General features: G+C 40.7%; 2 protein-coding genes across 3 annotated transcripts in view; one reads left to right on the top strand and one right to left on the bottom strand.

The window, feature by feature from the left end:
• serinc5 (serine incorporator 5) overlaps nucleotides 1-7,803 on the top strand; it is a 28,453-nt gene extending 20,650 nt beyond the window's left edge. Inside the window, exons 8-12 of the mRNA XM_002940195.5 lie at nucleotides 1,555-1,681; nucleotides 2,352-2,418; nucleotides 2,591-2,630; nucleotides 2,719-2,866; nucleotides 3,097-7,803. Of these exons, the coding sequence (XP_002940241.1) occupies nucleotides 1,555-1,681; nucleotides 2,352-2,418; nucleotides 2,591-2,630; nucleotides 2,719-2,866; nucleotides 3,097-3,244 (530 nt within the window). The 3' untranslated portion in view covers nucleotides 3,245-7,803. The remainder of the gene's footprint in view (nucleotides 1-1,554; nucleotides 1,682-2,351; nucleotides 2,419-2,590; nucleotides 2,631-2,718; nucleotides 2,867-3,096) is intronic.
• Nucleotides 7,804-11,591: 3,788 nt separating this feature from the next.
• The window catches only part of thbs4 (thrombospondin 4), a 31,524-nt gene continuing 22,211 nt past the window's right edge, over nucleotides 11,592-20,904 (bottom strand). The window contains exons 12-23 of one of the 2 annotated variants that reach the window (XM_012965779.3): nucleotides 20,415-20,519; nucleotides 19,306-19,413; nucleotides 18,836-18,995; nucleotides 18,627-18,745; nucleotides 18,318-18,370; nucleotides 17,247-17,440; nucleotides 16,548-16,726; nucleotides 14,864-14,912; nucleotides 14,572-14,768; nucleotides 13,497-13,669; nucleotides 12,654-12,793; nucleotides 11,592-11,787 (exon numbers count right to left, since the gene is read on the bottom strand). In XM_012965779.3, coding sequence (XP_012821233.1) covers nucleotides 11,735-11,787; nucleotides 12,654-12,793; nucleotides 13,497-13,669; nucleotides 14,572-14,768; nucleotides 14,864-14,912; nucleotides 16,548-16,726; nucleotides 17,247-17,440; nucleotides 18,318-18,370; nucleotides 18,627-18,745; nucleotides 18,836-18,995; nucleotides 19,306-19,413; nucleotides 20,415-20,519 — 1,530 coding nt within the window. In that variant the 3' untranslated portion in view covers nucleotides 11,592-11,734. 2 annotated transcript variants of the gene reach the window in all.

Genomic DNA, 20,904 nt, shown 5'->3' with positions numbered 1-20,904 from the left:
GTCAAGCCACTTTTGAACCAGAAACAGCGGCAGAAGCGCCTGACCTGGGCTACAGAGAAGCAGCACTGGACTGTTGCTCAGTGGTCCAAAGTATGTCATTCGGAAATCAAGGTGCCAGAGTCTGGAGGAAGACTGGGGAGAGGGAAATGCCAAAATGCCTGAAGTCCAGTGTCAAGTACCCACAGTCAGTGATGGTCTGGGGTGCCATGTCAGCTGCTGGTGTTGGGCCACTGTGTTTTATCAAGGGCAGGGTCAATGCAGCTAGCTATCAGGAGATTTTGGAGCACTTCATGCTTCCATCTGCTGAAAAGCTTTATGGAGATGAAGATTTCATTTTTCAGCACGACCTGGCACCTGCTCACAGTGCCAAAACCACTGGTAAATGGTTTACTGACCATGGTATTACTGTGCTCAATTGGCCTGCCAACTCTCCTGACCTGAACCCCATAGAGAATCTGTGGGATATTGTGAAGAGAAAGTTGAGAGACACAAGACCCAACACTCTGGATGAGCTTAAGGCCGCTATTGAAGCATCCTGGGCCTCCATAACACCTGAGCAGTGCCACAGGCTGATTGCCTCCATGCCACGCCACATTGAAGCAGTCATTTCTGCAAAAGGATTCCCGACCAAGTATTGAGTGCATAACTGAACATAATTATTTGAAGGTTGACTTTTTTTGTATTAAAAACACTTTTCTTTTATTGGTCGGATGAAATATGCTAATTTTTTGAGATAGGAATTTTGGGTTTTCATGAGCTGTATGCCACAATCATCAATATTAAAACAAGAAAAGGCTTGAACTACTTCAGTTGTGTGTAATGAATCTAAAATATATGAAAGTCTAATGTTTATCAGTACATTACAGAAAATAATGAACTTTATCACAATATGCTAATTTTTTGAAAAGGACCTGTATAGGAAGGTCTGTGCAAGAGATTTAGAATTAAAGGTTGGCTTTACTTCATAAACATCTGTACTCTGTGTAACCCCAGAAAGGTTGCCTGCCAGATGGTTCAGCCTCGATAAAGTACTTGGATTTTCTTTGCACTCCCAAACAGGCCTGAACTGGGATTTAAATAAAGTCCTGAAATTTCAAGCACACAGGGTCGACAGAACGTCAACCCACACATCACTGCCGCACAGGCCCAATAAACAGTGACTGTCTGTGGCATCATACAGCAGCCCCTCTGGCATTTCCCAGAACCCACAGATTGCCAGTATAGGCCTGCTTCAATGTATCTCTCTGCCTTGTTTGCACAATTAGTAAATTCTCACAATTAGTTGATGTAAGAAGAGAAACCTGTAGTGTGATGGTGCTGACCTTTTTTACAAACTGACATTTTCCTTCATTTGAAGGAGAACTAAACCATAAAAAAATGGCTAGACATGCCATAATTTTATATTCCGAACTTATTGAACGAGCCTAAAGGTTCAGCATCTCTATAGTAGTAATAATTCAGTACTTCAAAGTTGTTACAGGGGGTGACCATATTGGAATCTGTTAGAGGTGTCAGTGGCAATATTTGTTTTACATTTTTTTTTTGCCTGTGCAGTGCTGGATGCAACAGGGAAGAACATCACTATCTGTGTGCCCAGCTTCAGCAAGGATCTTAACCAAGATGGAAAGCTTGTCTCCATATTGGGCACAATCATCCTCTTTTGCTGCATTTTATATTCCTGGTAAGAATGGGGGTTGGTAGAGGGATTATGGGAAGAGGGATGAGAGGATGTCATTGAAATCCCAGGAAAAGTCTGACTGGTTGCACCATTGTCAGTTATACTATTGTTACTCTCACCATATTTGTGGGCCGTAGGTACCCTTTAGTATGAGATCATGTGCATTATTAACTACAGCTACATAATAGCAAGTAAATACCAAAGTGCCTGGAAGGTCAGAATAATATTAAAGGAAAACTATACCCGCAAACAATGTAGGTCTATTAAAATATATTACCTAAACAAGCTCATATGTAAAACCCTGCTTCATCTAAATAAATCATTTTAATAAAAATATACTTTTTTTAATAGAATGTGCTATTGGATAATCCTAAATAGAATACTGCAATTTTAAGAATTAAGGGCTGCCCCCTGGGATCATAGGATTCACAGTGCACACATACAAGCCAAGGGCACACATACATGCTAGGCCCCATCAACCAATTAATGGACTATATATATATATATATATATATATATATATATATATATATATCTATAAATTGGCTTGATCACAGGGCAACAGAGGGCAAAGCATTATTTGTCCTTTTCAGTGCATTTTTCTAGCCAAAAATGCTCTATACGTATTAGTGATGACATCTGTTTTGGTCTTAACCCTATTATTTCTTTACAGTCTGACCTCTACAACCCGCTCCAGTTCTGATGCTCTGAGAGGAAGGTACACACCACCTGAAACAGAGGTATGCTGCTGGTTAGCAATCACTGGCCATAGGGACTCAGTGTGTGTATATATTTCCAGTACCCACACAAGTTCCCTTGTAGACCAGTGGTTTCCATTGACCAGGATAGGCATATGTAATGTGGCATGTCTGTATAAAGAATAGTCAGAGTGTCCTTGGTTGTATCTTGTAGATGGCTCGCTGCTGCTTCTGCTGCTCACGTAGTGATGGAGGTAATTAAATCACTTTCTTTATATGTTAGCATTAGCATCCATATTTTGTTGAAATACTTACGTTTACCATGTCTCAATTTCCACTCAGATGATGAAGAGGAGCGGACTGAAAAAAGAGGAGGCCAAGAAGTTGGTTATGATGAAGAAAAGTCCACAATTTACTGCTATTCCTACTTTCACTTTGTTTTCTTTCTGGGCACCTTCTATGTGATGATGACGGTGACCAACTGGTTCCAGTAAGTAGCCAGAGTTTGTTTCCCTTTGTACTCGGACACCATAAGTTTGTTTTTTTTTTTTGTTTTTTTTTTTTTTTGCATCCTGCATTGTAAATAATCCCTAGACTCATAATTATAAATGGACAAGCTGATTGGAGCTGGTAAGCAAACTGAGGAGCCCCTAGAGGGTTTGCCTTGCTTATTCCATGCTGTGCTTTTTATCTCACATGCAGTTTCTTGTTTGTTCCCAGCTACAGGAATGCAGAAATAGAAAAGCTGTTTTCTGGCAGCTGGTCTCCATTTTGGATCAAGATGGCTTCCTGCTGGGTGTGCATCCTGCTCTACCTCTGGACTCTGGTTGCCCCTCTCTGCTGCCCAAAGAGAGAATATTCTGTGTAGCCACACCTAGAAGATCACATTATACTGTTACATGCCAATTGGACACAACTGCATTGTCTCAGATGTTTGTCTTATTTTAAGGTGGCATAAAAGGTCAATATGGGGGTTTTCTCCAAAAGCCATATTATATTGTGCAGGTCACAGGAATATTTGCTTATAGACAGAGCAGAATCAGTTTTGTTTTTAATGATTGATCCTAAACTCTTGTGTGATATAGGGAAAGGCTCCCTGTAACGCTATGGTGACATGGCAAGTCCTGTGTGTGTGGCACGGCTGCAATATGTAAATAACTTATTGTCTGATACGTATGGGAGGGGTGATGGGGTATATTATACTATGCCCTCGCTAAAGAGTCTGTCCCCTTGTACAGTAGCGTTCTCACACTTTCTCCAAGTTGTGTGCCTCTTACCTGTTACAGCCATGCATTTATTAGCCAGATACTGATGGTGTTACAGTGCCACTCTGTTTGCTGGGAGGGCAGGGGGCTGTAAATATTCCTGGGGGTTCCATAAGGGCCAATTTAGACCAGTGTCCCTCAGTAGAAATGAAATTGAGATTATTCCACCAGATATTTGCAGCCACGCGAAATAACGAATGTGGAAGTTTCCTGAAGGTTTATGATAGTTTCATCCTAATTTAATTTTCTGGTAAATGACAGAAAAATGGCAACTTTCCATATTGTTTCATGTGGTGCTAATGATTTATTCACATCCTCGCCTTAAATGTGTTGCCCTTGTGTTAACTTGTCTGGTCCAGATGTTGATTCATAAATAAGAATATCAGTACCATATCAATACCACGTAGTGCTGCCTCCAATTCACTTGGACGCAAGATGTGCAGCAGCAGGGATGCAGACACTTTTCAGCTTGAAGCGATGTTGTGGGCTAAGCAGCAGTAATTTCACTTAATAATACTAAGTTCCTGCCACTCCCAGTGGGGTCACAATTGTAAGCTCACTACTTAATGAGATAACCTATGGGGTGTAGAATAGGGCCCCCATAAGTTTAACCCCCCCCCCACCATGGGCACTGTTACTTCCAGCAATCGCTGTCCCACGTGTAAAACTGGAATTTTGTGCCCCCCCATATTCCCTGATGGCAGTTCTGCCCTTGTTTGTGTCTGCACATAAGTGTTGTTCATGTCTTTTTTTTCATGTATACATGAAAATGTTTCGTATACAGAATATTCACTATAGCAATATTTATACTCGCCACTGGAAAATATCTGTCGGCTGAAAAAATATCAAGTCGAACTGCTGCAGTGAAAAAAATGATTTAGATTTCTAGGAGATAAATTCCGTGAATTATACAGAGAGGGTCATAAAAATGGAGCAAATGTGACATATGAAGTGATTCTGTTTACTCTGCCCTGCTCAGCTTCCTTATGCCTCTCACTGTTGGGCACAGGCTTAGCTGGGGCATGGGAAACCAAACTACATAAATATATAAATCTAAGCCTCTAAAATGAGGGGAAATAAAACAAAATGAAATATTATTGTAACAAGAAGTTATACCGTGTCCCTATAGCTGCTGCACTAGAGGGTGCCCTTCCCTGTTTGGGTACCTTGGCTCGGCAGTCTCTTTTGTGTCTATTAATGGGGTGGTTCACCTTTAAAATAACTTTTAGTTATTGTTTATTATTAATATTCTTTCATTATTCGCCTTCCTCTTCATTTTTTCAGATTTCAAATGGGGGTCACTGACCCAACAAAAAAAATCTGTTGCTCTGTGAGCTTACAATTTTATTATCATTCTTACTTTTTTTCCCTTATCTTCCTATTCAGGCCCTTTCCTAATTACATTCCAGTCTCACATTCAAGCCACTGCCTTGTTGCTAAGGTAAACAAGACCCTAGTAACCAGATAGCTGCTAAAGTTCTAATCTGAAGAGCTGCCGAACAAAAAGCTAAATAACTAAAAAAAAACAATTGCCAATTGTCTCAAAATAGCAGTGTTAGCAAAAGTTAGTTTAAAGGTGAACAACCTGTTTGGGTAAGACACTGTATACCCCACGGAACCATGGAGCAATGGCATTGGTCAGACCCCAGTATATACTGAAGTTATACTATATACTGAATTGACTAAACAACCCTTGGAAATCTGGGAATATGGTTTTATTATTAAATATTTGATAGTATGGTCAGATAATAAAATACACAACTTTATGCAAGTTATATGGCAAAGTTCTATTATAGAGTAATATAAGCAATGAAAAACATGCAGATATATATACATATACCAAAAATGTACATGTTGAATTTGCTCTGTTTAAGTCTTTATCATGATGTAAAATGTATGAAAAATGACGGGGGCAGAAGCAGATATGCGTTTGCCTCCAGTGTTGGGCAGCGGGGGTCCTAGAAATGAATATGTGGCTGGGGTACTTGGGCCCTGTATTGTGAGGGGCTGTCTTCCATTCATGTGCATCTGTCTCACTTTACTGCTATGATGGAAAAGGCAAGTTTTAAGCACTGCTTTAATATCTCAGGGGCAAGGAGAGCTGTTTGTAAGGTTGTTCTGGTTTTCTTTCCAGCTGGAATGTCACGGACTTCTTACATGTAAATATAATTCAAATGGAATCATGAGTATTAATCTATCTGTATATCTATAGGTAGTTGTATCTAGGCAGAGGGCAACCTGATGGCTCCCCTGGGGCTTACAGCCCAAACCTTCATCCTTCCAGATTGTTTCTTTATTCATGGTGGCTAGCCAGTGGGACTATTGGCCAAGCCTATCTCTGCCTTCGTTCTGGAGGCTCCTTTGGCTGTTACATGGGTGAAGTCTTTAATTGTGGTCTACAAACCTCCTACAATGTTCCAGCCTTCTCAGGATTCTAGACATTCCATGGGATAAAGTGGGAACCTTCTCTGCTTGCATCTTGCACACCAGGGGTTCCTTTGCTGAACTAAAGGGCTCCATCATGTTAATGGCAGAAAGTTTGCAACTGCTTTAATGTTTTGTGCAATAGTCTGTCCTGTGTGACAGCGCCCATCGCTCCCCAGCAGCCGGGCCTCCTTCCTTTGCTTACAGACATTACCAAACTTTACCTTGTTTAAAAAAAAAATGCAAGACTTATCAGGGCACCAAATAAGTCGGAATTAAAGGAAAGTAACTATATGTATTTTATACCTTGATAAGAGGGGGCAGCATAGCTATTGGGGGGGGCACTTTCCTTTTGCACTGCTCACTTTATCATCACCTCCTGTGCACTTTGTGACTGACCTGCTGAGAAAGTGCCCCCCAGCCCCCCAATAATAGAACCTTGTGTAATGTATCATTGGCTATTTACTAGGCAGCCTTGCGCTTGTGTTCCTGGTCTCTCATAAGGTTCCCCTCCCCCGTCCTGATCTAATAACTTCTGCCTTAAGTCTCTATTGTGTGTGTGTATTAGGAACTTTACGACTCGTAACAGTAAGCATTTTAGTCTATTTAGTAGGGTTCAGTCAGATAAATGGCCTCATTAGAATGCTAGGTCCTTGAAAAGCAGATTGCTGTCCTTTAGTGGTGCTGTTCCTTTCCTTCCATTGGGTATATACCTCACATTCTATACATTAATAGCTCTGTAGGGCCCCACCGGCCTGCACCATCGTCTTCCACAGGGATGTACAACTTCAGGTCTCGCAGAGCTTCTCTTAGGTACTAGGGTATCATCTGATGAAGGTTGGGAACTCACAATAGAAGAATTACTAATGGTCTTACCAGTCGGGAAGGAATGTGCTTACATTATGGGTACTAGATCCTTTGAATATTCTGGGACACTGCTAATAAATGCATCTTGCATGGGTTGCATTTAAAGGAGAACTAAACCCTACCCATTCCCCTGCAAAGAGCTATTCTGCTCAGTCCTTGTGTGTCAAACTGTATACATAAACCTACAGAGTTCTGTGCTGAGTTTAACAGCGCCATCTTCTGTCTGTCTTCTGATTCTCTTCCATCAGTTGTGAGTACGGATCTTGCAGGAGAATGAGCAATACAAGCTGATCCTCCGAGATCTGTGTCGGCGCTGTGACAGGAGAGAATTGGAAGTCAGGGGAACATGGCCCCTTTGAACTCTGCAAATTTATGGCCGGTCAGGACACAGGGAGACTTCTGAAAAGAATAGATGCTGGGAGGGCAGTGGAGGGAAGGCTTAGAATGGGTAGCATTAGTTCTCCTTTAAAATAAATTGCAATCAGTACTACCCTTATCTAGCTGTATTTTCTAGACATGTCCCTGAATATTCAAGTGATCTGGTAACTCTGATTTAAAGTGTTACAGCCTAAGCCCGTGGTACAGTGGAGGACAAGAGGGAGGTACCATTACAGCTACCCAGGCACAGCAGATTGGTTTCCTCTTGTGAGGCTTCTATCACTGTGGGTTGCTGGGAGTTGTAGATTACAGGTCATAAGGTAGTTGGTCCATGTGTGTGTATAGTGATTTAGTTCTGTGTTTGGCAATGTACAACTGGTCAGTAATTAAACTGGGTGGGAAAACTTTTTCCATTTTATATAGAACACAACATTTTTATGAGCCATTTTATACCCTTTTTAATATTGTATAATAAAATAATATGTTCAAAGAACATCACTGTCTGGCTTCTATTCTTTGTGTCTTATGTCCTGAGATTGAATTTAGGTGCAGTGGCACCCCAGGCACCAGTTCTAACTGCCCCTCAGGTGGCGGAAGTGATACCTCCCCCAGCTCCGCCACTAGAGCTGTGCAGGTTGTGGCTGGGGAGGTTTTTATTTTTTAAATGTATCAAATATATAGGCACCTAAGGGCACCCCCCCATAAATTAGCCACCTGTCCACCTCAGCCGCTCCTGGTCCTCTGATAGTATATAACTCTCTCTATACACTAAAAAAACCCCACATTTATATTTATTTCTAACCGTTCAGACAGTGTTTCTGCACCTTTTCTACATCACCCAACTGAATGAGCTCATATAAAAGGACAGATATAGTATGTGTATATGTATATAAATATTATCGGCATATTTCCAGGCTCCTCGTGCTATCCAGTTTGGATGATATGGAAACTTTCTCAGTGGGCACAGTTACAGCATAAACACTTGGGATAATACATTGCCTAGGGCAGATTGAGTCCTACACATTTATATATTATAGTAAGGGGCATTGACATTTTATGCCTGTGGGAGATGGGACTTTAGGTACCTCTCCACCCCTTTTGTCTCCATGTATCGTTAGACAGTAATAGGGCCTAATATGTTAATTAACGTGTTGCCCACGTTTTTACAACAAATAAAGGGAGGTGGTCAGAGGCGATATATCTACGTTCATAGGTCCTGTAGTATAATGATAAGGTGTGAGATGGGACTGTTAAGGGATTTATTGAGCTTTAAGTAATAATTTTAGGTCCCTGAATACCGGTCTACTTTTCAATTTATGGTTTTAATGCTATACGTCTTACAATGTCTTTTTTATGTGTTCTAGATCACATTTTAATATGCGAGCTTTTATGTCACTTTGTCATGTGATGGACTCTTACACATTGTTTGTTATCTATTTTTAATTTTAGCGATAATATATATCAAGCAGTTTTTGCACCAACACTTTTATCTATTTGGGTTTGATTTTAATACTTCTTGAATATAGTCTCTACTTCACTTACTAGTGGGGAGATATTTATAAAAATGATGCACACATATATTGATCATTATGATATATACACTTGTTGAATGTTTGATAAGAAATAGACATGTTGGTTACACATTTGAGAGTCTTCTATATATATAGATTTATTTATTTGTCACAATAGTGACACACTGTGAGCTAGTTATGGGCACTTATTGGGTTAACATGAGGTTACTTATATGGATTCACTGATTGGATAGCATTTATATTTAATCATGCACCTCACTTCCTGTCTTTTTCCTGATGACGATCCGATATGGATCGAAACGCGTAGACATTTTTGTGTAAATAAATATTTCCTTTTATTCAAGACCGTGAGTGCTTTCTGGAGGAGGATATATTTATTTGTGGTTAGCACCCGGTTTATGATTGCTACTTTGGTGAGTGCCGATTTTGGGACTGTATATATATATATATATATATATATATATATATATATATATATATATATATATATATATATATATATATATATATATATATATTATCATCGGCATATTTCCAGGCTCCTCGTGTTATCCAGTTTGGATGATATGGAAACTTTCTCAGTGGGCACAGTTGTTTCTATGGGTGTGTTGGCAGAAGGTGCAGTGCCAGTGTGCTTCTGGCCTATAGACATGAGCCTTACACAGGGCAGGCTTTGTTTACAGCCAAAGGAATCTTGGATGAGACGGACATTCCATTACCAGTTTGTACCAATCATCCTTCCTCTTCATACGCAATGAGATGCCACGTCCCATAATGAGCACTAACTTCACACAAGCACTATAATTTCACGTTCCCAGTATTAACCTCAGATTAGGGCACTGAGCTGCATGTTATTTGCTGAGCACTGATTATTTATAGCAGAATGCCACAAGGAAGGCCTTTCTTTATTAGGATGTATTGAACTAAATAACAACTAAATGAAGTACTGGAATGACCATTCAATGATCAGTTCTGTAAAGCCAAAACAAGACAACACTTGTGCGCTGTGTGTGCTCCTTGTCTCTGCACTTTTATCTTACTAGGGCGCCACTACTTTTTTTCAGGGACAGATTTAAAGCGGCGGTCGCTTAGTATGAATTAGGAGAATGGCCTATTCTTAGCAACTTCTTAAGTGGTCTTCATTCTATTCATTTTTTTTAATTATTTCCTCTTCTTCCAGCTCTTAATGGATGTCTGTGACCCATCACCAAAAAACTTGCTCTATGAGGCTACTATTTTATTAATTATGTTTTTATTCAGGCACTTCTACTGTTCATCTTCTAGTTCATCTTCTTTTTTTATTCAAGCAATTGCCTGGTTGCTAGGTAAATTGGGCCCTAGCAACCAGATAGCTGCTGATATTACAAACAAAAAATAATGAAAAAATTAAGACCAATTGCAAATTGTATTACAATATCTACAGGTAAACTCCTTTAATGAGCCCACATTGGATGTAATACTTTCTAGTTATGAATAACAGAACAGCCAGTTTGGCACCAGGACCTGTTTTTTTTATTTTATTTTTATTGCTGCACATGTGGCTCAAACTACACACTGAGAACACATCTAGTTGATGGGGGCACTGTGTCGGGGGGAGAGGGGAGGGGTCAATCCCAACAGATTCTATAGATTTATTATCCCAACAGATTCTATAGATTTATTGCCAAAAATGTATGTATAATTCATTTTGTATCAACTGTGCCACCTGCTGAAAGATTTCAGAAACCTCACCTAACTTTTCTCAACTTTTCTGTCACGCAGAGTTGAAAAAATGACCAGTAGGTGGTGCTGTTGGCACATAATCAGTATATTAGCAGGACATTTTTCCCTAACCTTAAATTTAACATTTATTTATATTAAAGGTTAACATTTTCCCTAACCTTGGGTCCTCAGATGTTGCAGTACTACAACTCCCAGCATTACTTGACATATAATCAAAGTTGAAACATGCTGGGAGTCATAGTCCAAAACCAGCAGGGGTTCAAGGCTAATAATGGCTGGGAGATTGTATTAGAAATGTGGCCCAATACAAGTGACAGCCCCTGGGCTGCCCAGCATTCGGATGGCATGATACTGCAACTGTTGGGGGCTCCCCCGAGCTTATACTTCACCATACGTCCCCACAGCAACAACAGACTGTCCTACAGTTCCATGGTTTTGCGTCCGTTTTCTACTAGTGCCTCCTGTCAGCAAGTAATCAGAATCAAAGGGGCAGCAATTGGATCCACTCATTTAACTGATGGCTCCAGAGATAAATTGTTGTCAGATGATCAGAAATTAATTACTTGTTCCAGGGAAATATAGACATGAAAGGAGACATATAGCATAACTGAAAATGGGCATTTTATTCCAAAAATAGTATTGTTTCCCCAGCTAGAGTGCAGGCTCTGTTAGACTACATCTTCAGTGGAGGAAACTATTTTCCTATGAAAGGGGTCCTGCCGGACACATTACGTTATTTAAGGGAAAGTTCAGGCATTTCTAAAATGTTCTAAATGGACCCATTGCAATCAATTTTGTATTGCTTATCATTATACTTAAGATTAATGACATCTAAACGGCTGCCTGGCACATTAACCATATTATACAGTATAACAACCATATAGCATATAACCATATATCTATCAACTATATAGTAGATAAAACTATGAGGCTGGCAGCTGCACAAACGGACCCAAAACACCCCCCCCCACCCCAAGAAAAAAATCTGTCCATGTATAACCAATGTATAAATACACACACGTATAGGATAGGTTATTTCCTTTGTATCCATTTTATTTTACATATATTATTGTACAGCTGGTAGAAAACAGGACTGCATAAAAATAACAGTTTTTCCATATTACTGCATAAAAACAAAAAAAAAATCACCGGAAATTCTGTGGCTTCTGTTTAACTGGAGAACTGTTGTGCTTGAAATGCTTGGAAATCCTCTGGGATTGTGTCTGGGGATACAGAAGTGGTAACACAGCCAATCAGAGTCGAATACACATAACAATTCTATCAGTTTGAACAGCACCCTCTGAGCTGCGCCACGGCCAGGGGACCCTTATGAACTGCATGTGACAAAGCTGTGTTTATGGAATGACTTAACCAATAAGTACTGATTATAATTATGTACAAATGTAACAGGCTTGGTTGAAATATCCCATATTCATGATACTAAAGGCGCAATTATGTTGTATTAAAAATTGAGCCTAAGGGGTCATTTACTCATGGTGAGGCAGGATGCAAAAGACAGACACAAGTTGCCATATTTTTTCACATTGTACCCTGTTCTCCCACCCATATAGCACAGGCAGGGTTGGACTGGGCCTGGTGGGCCCCGGCAGCCCAAACCCGTCCCTTACCTGCGCTCCCCCTGCCCGACCGCTCTTCCCCTGACGTGTTAAATTTACGTGCTCAGGGGAGGACATCGGGTGGGGGGCCCTGCAAGGGGGTTAGGGGGGCCCCTACGGGGGGGGGGGTGTGGGCACCTGCAGGGCCCCTGGGGCGGGAGCCCTGGTGGGCCCTTCACCCCCCAATCCGACCCTGAGCACAGGGACCTGCATTTCCCCCAAGGCTAAGGAAGGGGCTGTCTTTTGTAAAATACAGAAATTTTTCACCCTGCCAGCCAGGCCCAGACTGCCAATCTGTGAATTCTGGCAAATGACATAGGGGCTGCTGTAAGATGCCATAGACAGTCTCTGTTTATTGGGCAGCTGTGAGCGAAATCATCTGTTCCACCCTATAGGAATGTGTTTTTGTGCCCAGCTAGACTGGGTATGTTATTAGCTGTTTGATTACTCACGGGCAGTACAACATTCCTTACCGTTACACCGGTATTTCAGATTAGACCAAATGATGTTTTCTTGTGAAAAGCAGAATACTCCAAGTCTTCCTCCACGCATGGTAGTGTCCACAGTGACGCCAGAGTCAGCCACAAGCTCGCTGCCTTCATAAAATCTAGCTCTGAAAGTGGATAGGCACAAACAAGCAATTTCACATGTGGCTGATATTGTGTATATATATATATATATATATATATATATAATGTTGCATTATAGGAATTGGGACTGCTTTGTACTTATAACATCATTTGCAGTCAATATGAGGTTTAAGGACACGGTTTAGAAGGAAATGTATCTTGCTGTTCCTGGAAATTCTAAAGGGAAAGTGTCAGGGGTAAGTTATTGATACAGTACATATGGACTGCACAGCAGGTTCAGTGGCCGCCTTGTCTGGCTGCTTCACATCCAATGTCTGTTGCCCTGGTGGCAAGTGCACTGGGTGCCACAGCCAGATAGGCTACTAGCCAGACACTAGAAGTGTAGAAGCCAATTTTGCATTTATAGAGCAGGTATGGGGGTCCTGAGCTTGTACACAATGGCACGAATGCACCCAAGAGGGAGACCTTTTGCCCAGGGGAATTTAATTTAAACACAGGCAGGGGATGCAGCCCTCTTTTTTTAAATACAAACACGCAGCAAAGGTTTTTAATACATAACATTTTTTATACAGCTCTATTAGTTAGATATGCTAGTTCATGGCACATTATGCAATAGTCATAGATAAAAAAAACTGATTTTAGAGTCAAAATGTAAAATGAATACATAATAATAGTTATCACCACTTTTAGCTGTAAATAAGTGAATGATATGCTGTTAGACTCTACCTGATGTATCCTACTTGGGGCCTGTGCTGTAGGAACCAGCGGTAGGACACTTTGTCTTTCCAGCCAACGTTCCTTGGGTCTTTCCAAAGCAGCCTCACTTGGTCATTGGTGTCTCCGGTGTGCCACAGTGCGTTCCTTAGATGTTCCCCAGGTCCTGATTTAGATTTGACAGCCTGGTGGAGCAGGTACAATTCATGATTAGCTTCTGTATTTATGTCTGTGGAACACTGGCACTGAGCTATTTCCAGGACATTTCAGAACCCCAAGAAAGTGCAATTATGTCTCAGTGCCCCCCCCCTTCTATACTATTAGCAGGAATAACGTGCTATGCCAAATGACTATTCCAAGATAGAGGCTAGTCTTGGCTGCCTTCCAGGGACCTTGAATGGCTACTTGACCTAAACATAACCACCTACCCAGCTTTGTGACTGAGCACTGGTGTGTAGGCAAACAGCCTGCTATTGTTCTATGCAAGGGAATGTTTGCCATGTTAAACAAATAACTGCCTCCTGTTTTGGCTTCTGTATGGTTTATGGGGCAATGAATAGGTAACAAGCAGATGCCGCAAACTAGAGTACTGTTGCCCCATAATACTGCACTGTATGTAGATGAATACTGGCATGTCTTGGCCTCAGCTATAAGTATGAAGCATAGGCTGCACCTTCACTATTATATTAATGCAAAACACAAATGACATCACGTAGAGCAAAATCTTGGTGTTTTTGGTGTTTTTTAAAGGTCCAAATAATAAAATAATTTCAAAATACAAATTCAAATCATGACCTTGCATATGGGGTAATTTTGGGGTTTTGGTCACAGCATTTTTTAGTAGCCCAAGCATGGCTCCAAAGGCCTGAAATGGCTCTCCATTGCCTTCAATAACAGTTACCTGAAAGGATTAGTTTGGGCTAAGCCTCCCTGAAAACATGGCAGTGCAGAAAAGAAAAGATGGCCAAAGGCAAGAACAATACAAAGGAAAGGAGGCATTACTGGTCACATTGTACTGTTATCTGCACTGCCTTAGGCTCCACCTGTACTTGTTGCCCATTGGTTCCCACAGGTATTAATATCATACCTTCAGCTGGATGCCAGGCTCTGCAACTGCTCTAAAGGGGGTTGCCTGCCAGTACGTCTGCTCAGTCTGCTTCCACATAACCACGTAAAAGCTTGAACTGTCCTGATAGCCAAAGATGAAACCCGCATAATCATCATCCGTCACGGTGTTCACGTGGAATGTGCCCTCGAAATCAACTCCATTAAATGCTGTGTAACCTGAAATAAGCCAATGTGTGAGAGGTAAATGGACACCAAGTTCCACCAATCCCAGACTCTACTTTATTATCAATGCAAATGCAATGCCTACATACCAACTGCCAGTCCTGGGTCACTATTCATAGTCTGTACAATCTCCATTCCCTAAAATGGAAAAAATAGGCTTTGTTGTGAAACAGTGTAAAAATTTGCAGATCAAAGAATGTGTGTGGCACGTAAAATGTGCCTGGAGTACAAGTATGGGCCAATGTGCTCCCTGCTTGCATTTCATGTTGGGCACATGACTAAGTGCCCACGGGACACAAAATGCATAGGGTGCCTTTGGAGATATTAATTTGAATGTAGCTTTGAATAAAGACATCTTTTATTTTTACTTTTTGTTGGTGTGCCATTCAGTCCAACAGGGGAGAAAATGAAACAAATCTCAGGTTTTGGCCCCTCAGTACAATCTAAAGATAACTGCATGAAATAAATAGACCGGAATGAATAATTTCAATAACTGGAGATAAGTGCTAAATAAAAGAAAGAGCATAAGAACATGAATAAAAGTTAAGTTTTAAATATCATAAGAGCCAGTCATCCAATACAGATTCGCACAAATATCCCAGCACCTGAGTTGCTGTAATGACCACAAATAAGTGCTGCAGTCTTTTTCTCCACTTTTTAGATCCACCTTTAAGTATGATGTAAAGAATGCTATTCTGAGGCAAATTTAACTGGTATTCATTTTTCATTATTTGTGGTTTTCAAATTATTTAGCTTTTTGTGCAGCAGCTCTTCAGTTTGGAATTTCAGCAGCTATCTGGTGGCTAGGGTCCAATTTAACCTAGCAACCGGGCAGTGGTTGGAATGAAGAACAGAAATATAAACAGGAGAGGGACTAAATGGTCCCTAAAAATCCCTAAATAAGTACAGGTATGGGATCCTTTATCCAGAAGCCCATTATCCAGAAAGCTTCAAATTACAGAAAGCCTGTCTCCCATAGACTCCATTTTAATCAAATAAGTCAGAATTGTAAAACTGATTTCCTTTTTTCTCTGTTGTAATAAAACAGTACCTTGTAATTGATCCCAACTAAGGTATAATTCATCCTTATTGGATGCAAAACAATTCTATTGGGTTTAATTAATGTTTTATTGATTTTTTAGTAAACTAAATTACGGAAAGACCCTTGGTCCCGAGCATTCTGGATAACAGATCCTATACCTGTACTAGAAAATAATAACAATAAAACTGTAGCCTGACAGAGCAATAGTTTTTGGCTGCTGGGTCAGTGACCCCCATTTGGAAGCTGGAAAGGGACAGAAGAGGAAAGTAATTAATATAAAAACAATAAAAAATGACTAAATGGAAAGTTGCTAAGAATAGACCATTCTATAGCTAAAAGTTAAACTGAAGGTGAACCACCCATTTAGTACAATGCCTTACAAAAGCTCTAGATGAAGAACTGATCTATACACAGGGATTTAATAGGCTAAAATTACTTTTCTGATCTGAAAGTGAAACTAATTAATATGTTTAAGGTTAGAATCTGACCTGTGATCACTATTAGGCATTTTTTTAACCCCAGTAAAAAAAAGTATTGCACAAAGGTTCCCCACAAAGGTCACATGCAAGTGCAGGTCAATGTGTCCATAGGAGGAATGGGTTCTACTAAACGCATTCTGTGATTTGATGAGGCAGAATGGATTTGCAGGAATCAGGCTCCTCCGCTGGAAATAAAGTGGTGATTTATAGGAGAAATACTTGTTTTATAAAATAAAAACCTAAACTAATTACCTGGTTCAAAACAATCCAGTTTGGATCAATTTGGGCATCACCTTCTGGATCCAAAACCACAGTTTGATAAGCTCTGAAATCTGTCAGGGTGATCTCTGCATTTTCAGGGCAAACATCAATTCGGTCGATGACAGTGTCCTGGTCAAAGTCGGCCTCACAGACATCTCCGACTCCATCATCTGGGCACAAACACAAAGGCACGCGTGAGTCACAGTCGCTTTGTCAGGTTTTAGTGCTGCACCCTTAGTGTCATTTGATTGGTTTGTGCAGATGGATGCTCTCATTTCAGTGGCTGGGCTCATACATACATTGAACAAAGTTCAGTTTCAGTTGGTATTTAGCAATTTTCTTTTAAGGGAAATATAAAGCCTCAAAACAAATGAATGGAAAATTGCTCAAAGTACTTTTGCAGTTTACATTATGTTTCAAGTTTTTAAGATATTAGCAGTTTTCCTCCATTCTCCTGCTACAATATCATAACTAATGAGTCAATCACAAGTTCCTTGAGTGTGAACATGGTGCTAAAACAGTGAGATGCATTCATCTTGGCTGATGTGCCTCCCTCAATGACTCTGCATTAGTGCACATCATTTCACATTGGCTGCACTTCTGTATATATGCAGAATATACATGTATGGGCAACAACCTGTACGGTGCTCAGACCCTCCCCAAAGATTAAGAGTCAAAAAATGTAATTACTATTGTCATCCTCCTGCCCTGGGTTGGGAACCAGTCTGCAGTTATCAGGTCCGGGAGGAACAGTGTCCGGGATTCCATCATTATCATCATCATCATCGCATTCATCGCCCAGGCCGTCCTTGTCTGTGTCTAGCTGAGAGCTGTTAATGACGGTGGGGCAGTTGTCTGTGCTGTCTTGGTGGCCATCACCATCGCTTAATGGTGTAATAAAACAAAAAACTGATTATTACAGGTATCACCATGTAGGTTGAAGGAAACACAGTACCAGCCTACATTGGGATGGAATGCCAGGATATATTCCCAGCAGAGCCCCTTAAGTAAGTACTCTACTAACTACACTACATTATCTCAAAAACAATCTGAAAGAGGGATTCTATTTTTCCCTTTAACCTTATGTCCCTATGGCTTATATACTCAGTATGCCATCTTTCACACTGAGTAGTAATTGCGCCATATTTATCATTGGGAAACTGTTCAAATAAAGAAATTGACCATTCATCTTTTTGCCTTGATTACTATAGTACATTGTTTTTGGGAAACAACAGTTATTAAAATAGATGTATATAGCATGTTTTATGGATAAGTCCTGCCATGTTTTATGGGACTATTTATATGTCAGTGGGGGAGGGGACATTTACTATGCCACTGGGCAAAAATGTAAGGGCATTAAGTGGTGCAAAAGTATGCCCTCTACTGCCCATGCACAGAACACTCTGTCGCTACTTCTTACTAACATGCTCATTGGAATGACACAAACTAGAGGGGGGTAAGGGGGTCACTTATGTGCCTCCAGTTTCCTGCCCCTCCCCCTGCCAGAAGCAGACAGTGCTGTACTCATCGGGTGGCACAATTCTCTGTGACAGAGGAAGGAAGTGTGCAAAGTGAAAAAGAATGGCAGATTGCACCTGTACTTTGTTATATATTCTATTCTATACTATTCTATTCCAACAATGTTGTGCATAAAGATTCCCATTATTGTGACTTTATTTGTCTGTATTCCCATTATTGTGACTACTTATGTTCTTATAACAAAGGAGAGAAAAAAGAAATGCCAATGGTGAGATGATTTACCTGTCTTGGTTAGTGTCACAGGAATCTCCAACCAGGTCATTGTCAATGTCCGACTACAGAAGGACAAAAAAAACAGAATTGTTTCTGCTCATGTGAACAAACCAAGTCCCCCCAGTGTTGTCTATGTCTGACTGACTGTAATACGGGGGAAGGGGGAGGTAATAATCACCACTGCACAATGTTCAACAAGGGGGAAAACAATTGTGAACCTTTTATAAATCAAAAAAAGAGGTGAAGATGTTACAATAGCTATGGGACATCTGAGATTTCCAATCACAATGAGCACCTCATTGTCTCATTACTACTAACCTGGTTTGGATTTATGATGTCCGGGCAACTGTCACAAGCATCACCAACACCATCTCCATCTTTGTCCTTCTGGTCCACATTGGGAACTCTCTGGCAGTTATCCAAGATGTTCTTGATGCCTATAAGAAACAAAGTGGCAGTGATAATGTTTCACTAAACAAGGCTAAGGCCATGTACAGCAGTGTGCACTCATACATATAAAGCCTTACCATCTCCATCCATGTCATCATCACAAGCATCCCCTTTCCCATCATTGTCGGTGTCCCTTTGATCATTGTTGAGGGTTAAGCGGCAGTTGTCGCAGGCGTCCCCAAATATATCTTGATCACTGTTTTTCTGATCGATGTTGGCAACCAGCACACAGTTATCCTACGCAAACAGAAGTGTGTCACTAGAACTATCTGTGTTTTCAGATTTATGCTCATTGCCTTCGCCAGGGTACAGGGTGCAGAGATGCAGTGGGACCTATCATTTCTGGGGCCCAGGAACAGCAATATTTGGTATTATTCTGTAATTCTGCTGGGGTGCAGTATTCCCTTTTTGCACAGGGCCCAACAAGTCTTGGTGGCATTCAGATGGTGATCCAAGCATTCTGTCGGTGTTATGAATAATATTTATGTTTGGGGCCAGGGCGCTGAATCTTAATATTGTATTAGAACCAAAAATATTTTGTACTTGCCTGCTCATTTAGGATGCCGTCTCCATCTGCATCTTCATCACAGGCATCTCCAATGCTATCTCTATCAGTGTCTTCTTGACCCGAGTTGGGAACATATACACAGTTGTCCTGAATATGGGTGAAGTGACACAAAATGACACATACAAGGTGCTGTCAGACTTAGGCTAACATCACTAAGATGTTGATCATAAGGGTAAATTCATTGGACTGACTGGGTAGGTTCTGAAATGGGGCTTTCAACTGAGTGAGTGTTTTTGGGCATTGCCGTTGACCAAAGGAAAATGGACCACAAGGATTACATACCCTGTTCTGCTGAAACCCCTTAGAACGAAGTAATTGGGCAGGTGATGAGGGTAGCCATTGCTACAGACAGAGAAAGGCTTAAAAATGCGTGCAGGGTGGGCACTGAGTTTAGTAATGGCGGTGCAGTTGTTAAGGCGGCTTGACCTGACCAACTGGGTCTGTGTCAGATAATAAAACACAGACAAAAGGACCATAAGGACTTATCCACCTTGTAGTGGGGACTGTTTATTTACCTGTTAGGCTGTGATTTAGGACTGCCCTTCTAAATATTCCTTTTGCACACAGCAAGTCTGGCCTGATCTAACCAGTGGCACAGTGATTTACATGCATAAAGTGTCTGATAGTAATCACAGTATCACAAACAATCTCATTTGCATGCAAGTCATCAGATTTACTGTGATTTTACCATAGAAGGTATATTTCCATTTTATAGTCTGATTGTGGCTCATTTAATAGTATATAAATCAAAATAAATCAAGCTGCCCTTCCTCTCTTCTGCTGCATCCCGTAAAAGGCTTACAATGACATCTTTATTTAAGGATATCTAATTGATTACTATGCGCAGAAAGCTATAACCAACTGTGCTCACAATTCCTAATGTCAGTAGTTGATTTCTGCCCTCCGAGGGAAGAATTTTAATATAACACATCCAAAAGTGGGGTCTCTTACAAAACACCTTAGCTGGCAGATTCTAGTCCCGCTGTGTGCACAGAAGGATCACATTGAGGTGTGCAGTTAAAGAGAATGGGATAGAGATACAGTAAAATAATGTTCCCACGGCTCCAGGTAGATTAAAGGGTACTAACCTTTTTGCAGTTCTTATCCGGGCATGGCAGTGCTTCATCCGGGTATCCATCAATATCAGTATCTTTGCCACAGAGATAGCCATTGCCGGCCCAACCGACTGAACACTACAACAACAAACAGATGTGGCAGATTTATGAGAATAGACAGGATGAGCCTGCTTCTAAGGCTGTTATCATCCTCTTCTTCAGACAAGTGTCAAATATATTTAGTAATAATACTGTATGTCTGTACAGAACAAAGATATCGCTGAACTATGGCTGCCAAGGATATGCATTTGGGGAACAGCAAATTTATTTCCCATAGGGTAATCTGAGAGGCCGGTACAAGCTGTATAAATTGTACTGGGGATTCAGTTGCATTATTCCACACTAGATGGCAGTAATGTTAAAAGTTTTAGTAGTAACTAACATTTACTTTTCTTTGTCATAGTTATCTAATTCCTTACACGATTTCACCCCCTTCCCCTTTCCAGTGTAATCAGAGTGTTTG

The sequence above is a fragment of the Xenopus tropicalis genome, chromosome 1, assembly GCF_000004195.4.
Source record: "Xenopus tropicalis strain Nigerian chromosome 1, UCB_Xtro_10.0, whole genome shotgun sequence".
NCBI classification, from domain to species: domain Eukaryota; kingdom Metazoa; phylum Chordata; class Amphibia; order Anura; family Pipidae; genus Xenopus; species Xenopus tropicalis.
The sequence above is the reverse complement of the archived record's forward strand: the minus strand, read 5'-3'. Positions and strand labels throughout refer to the sequence as shown.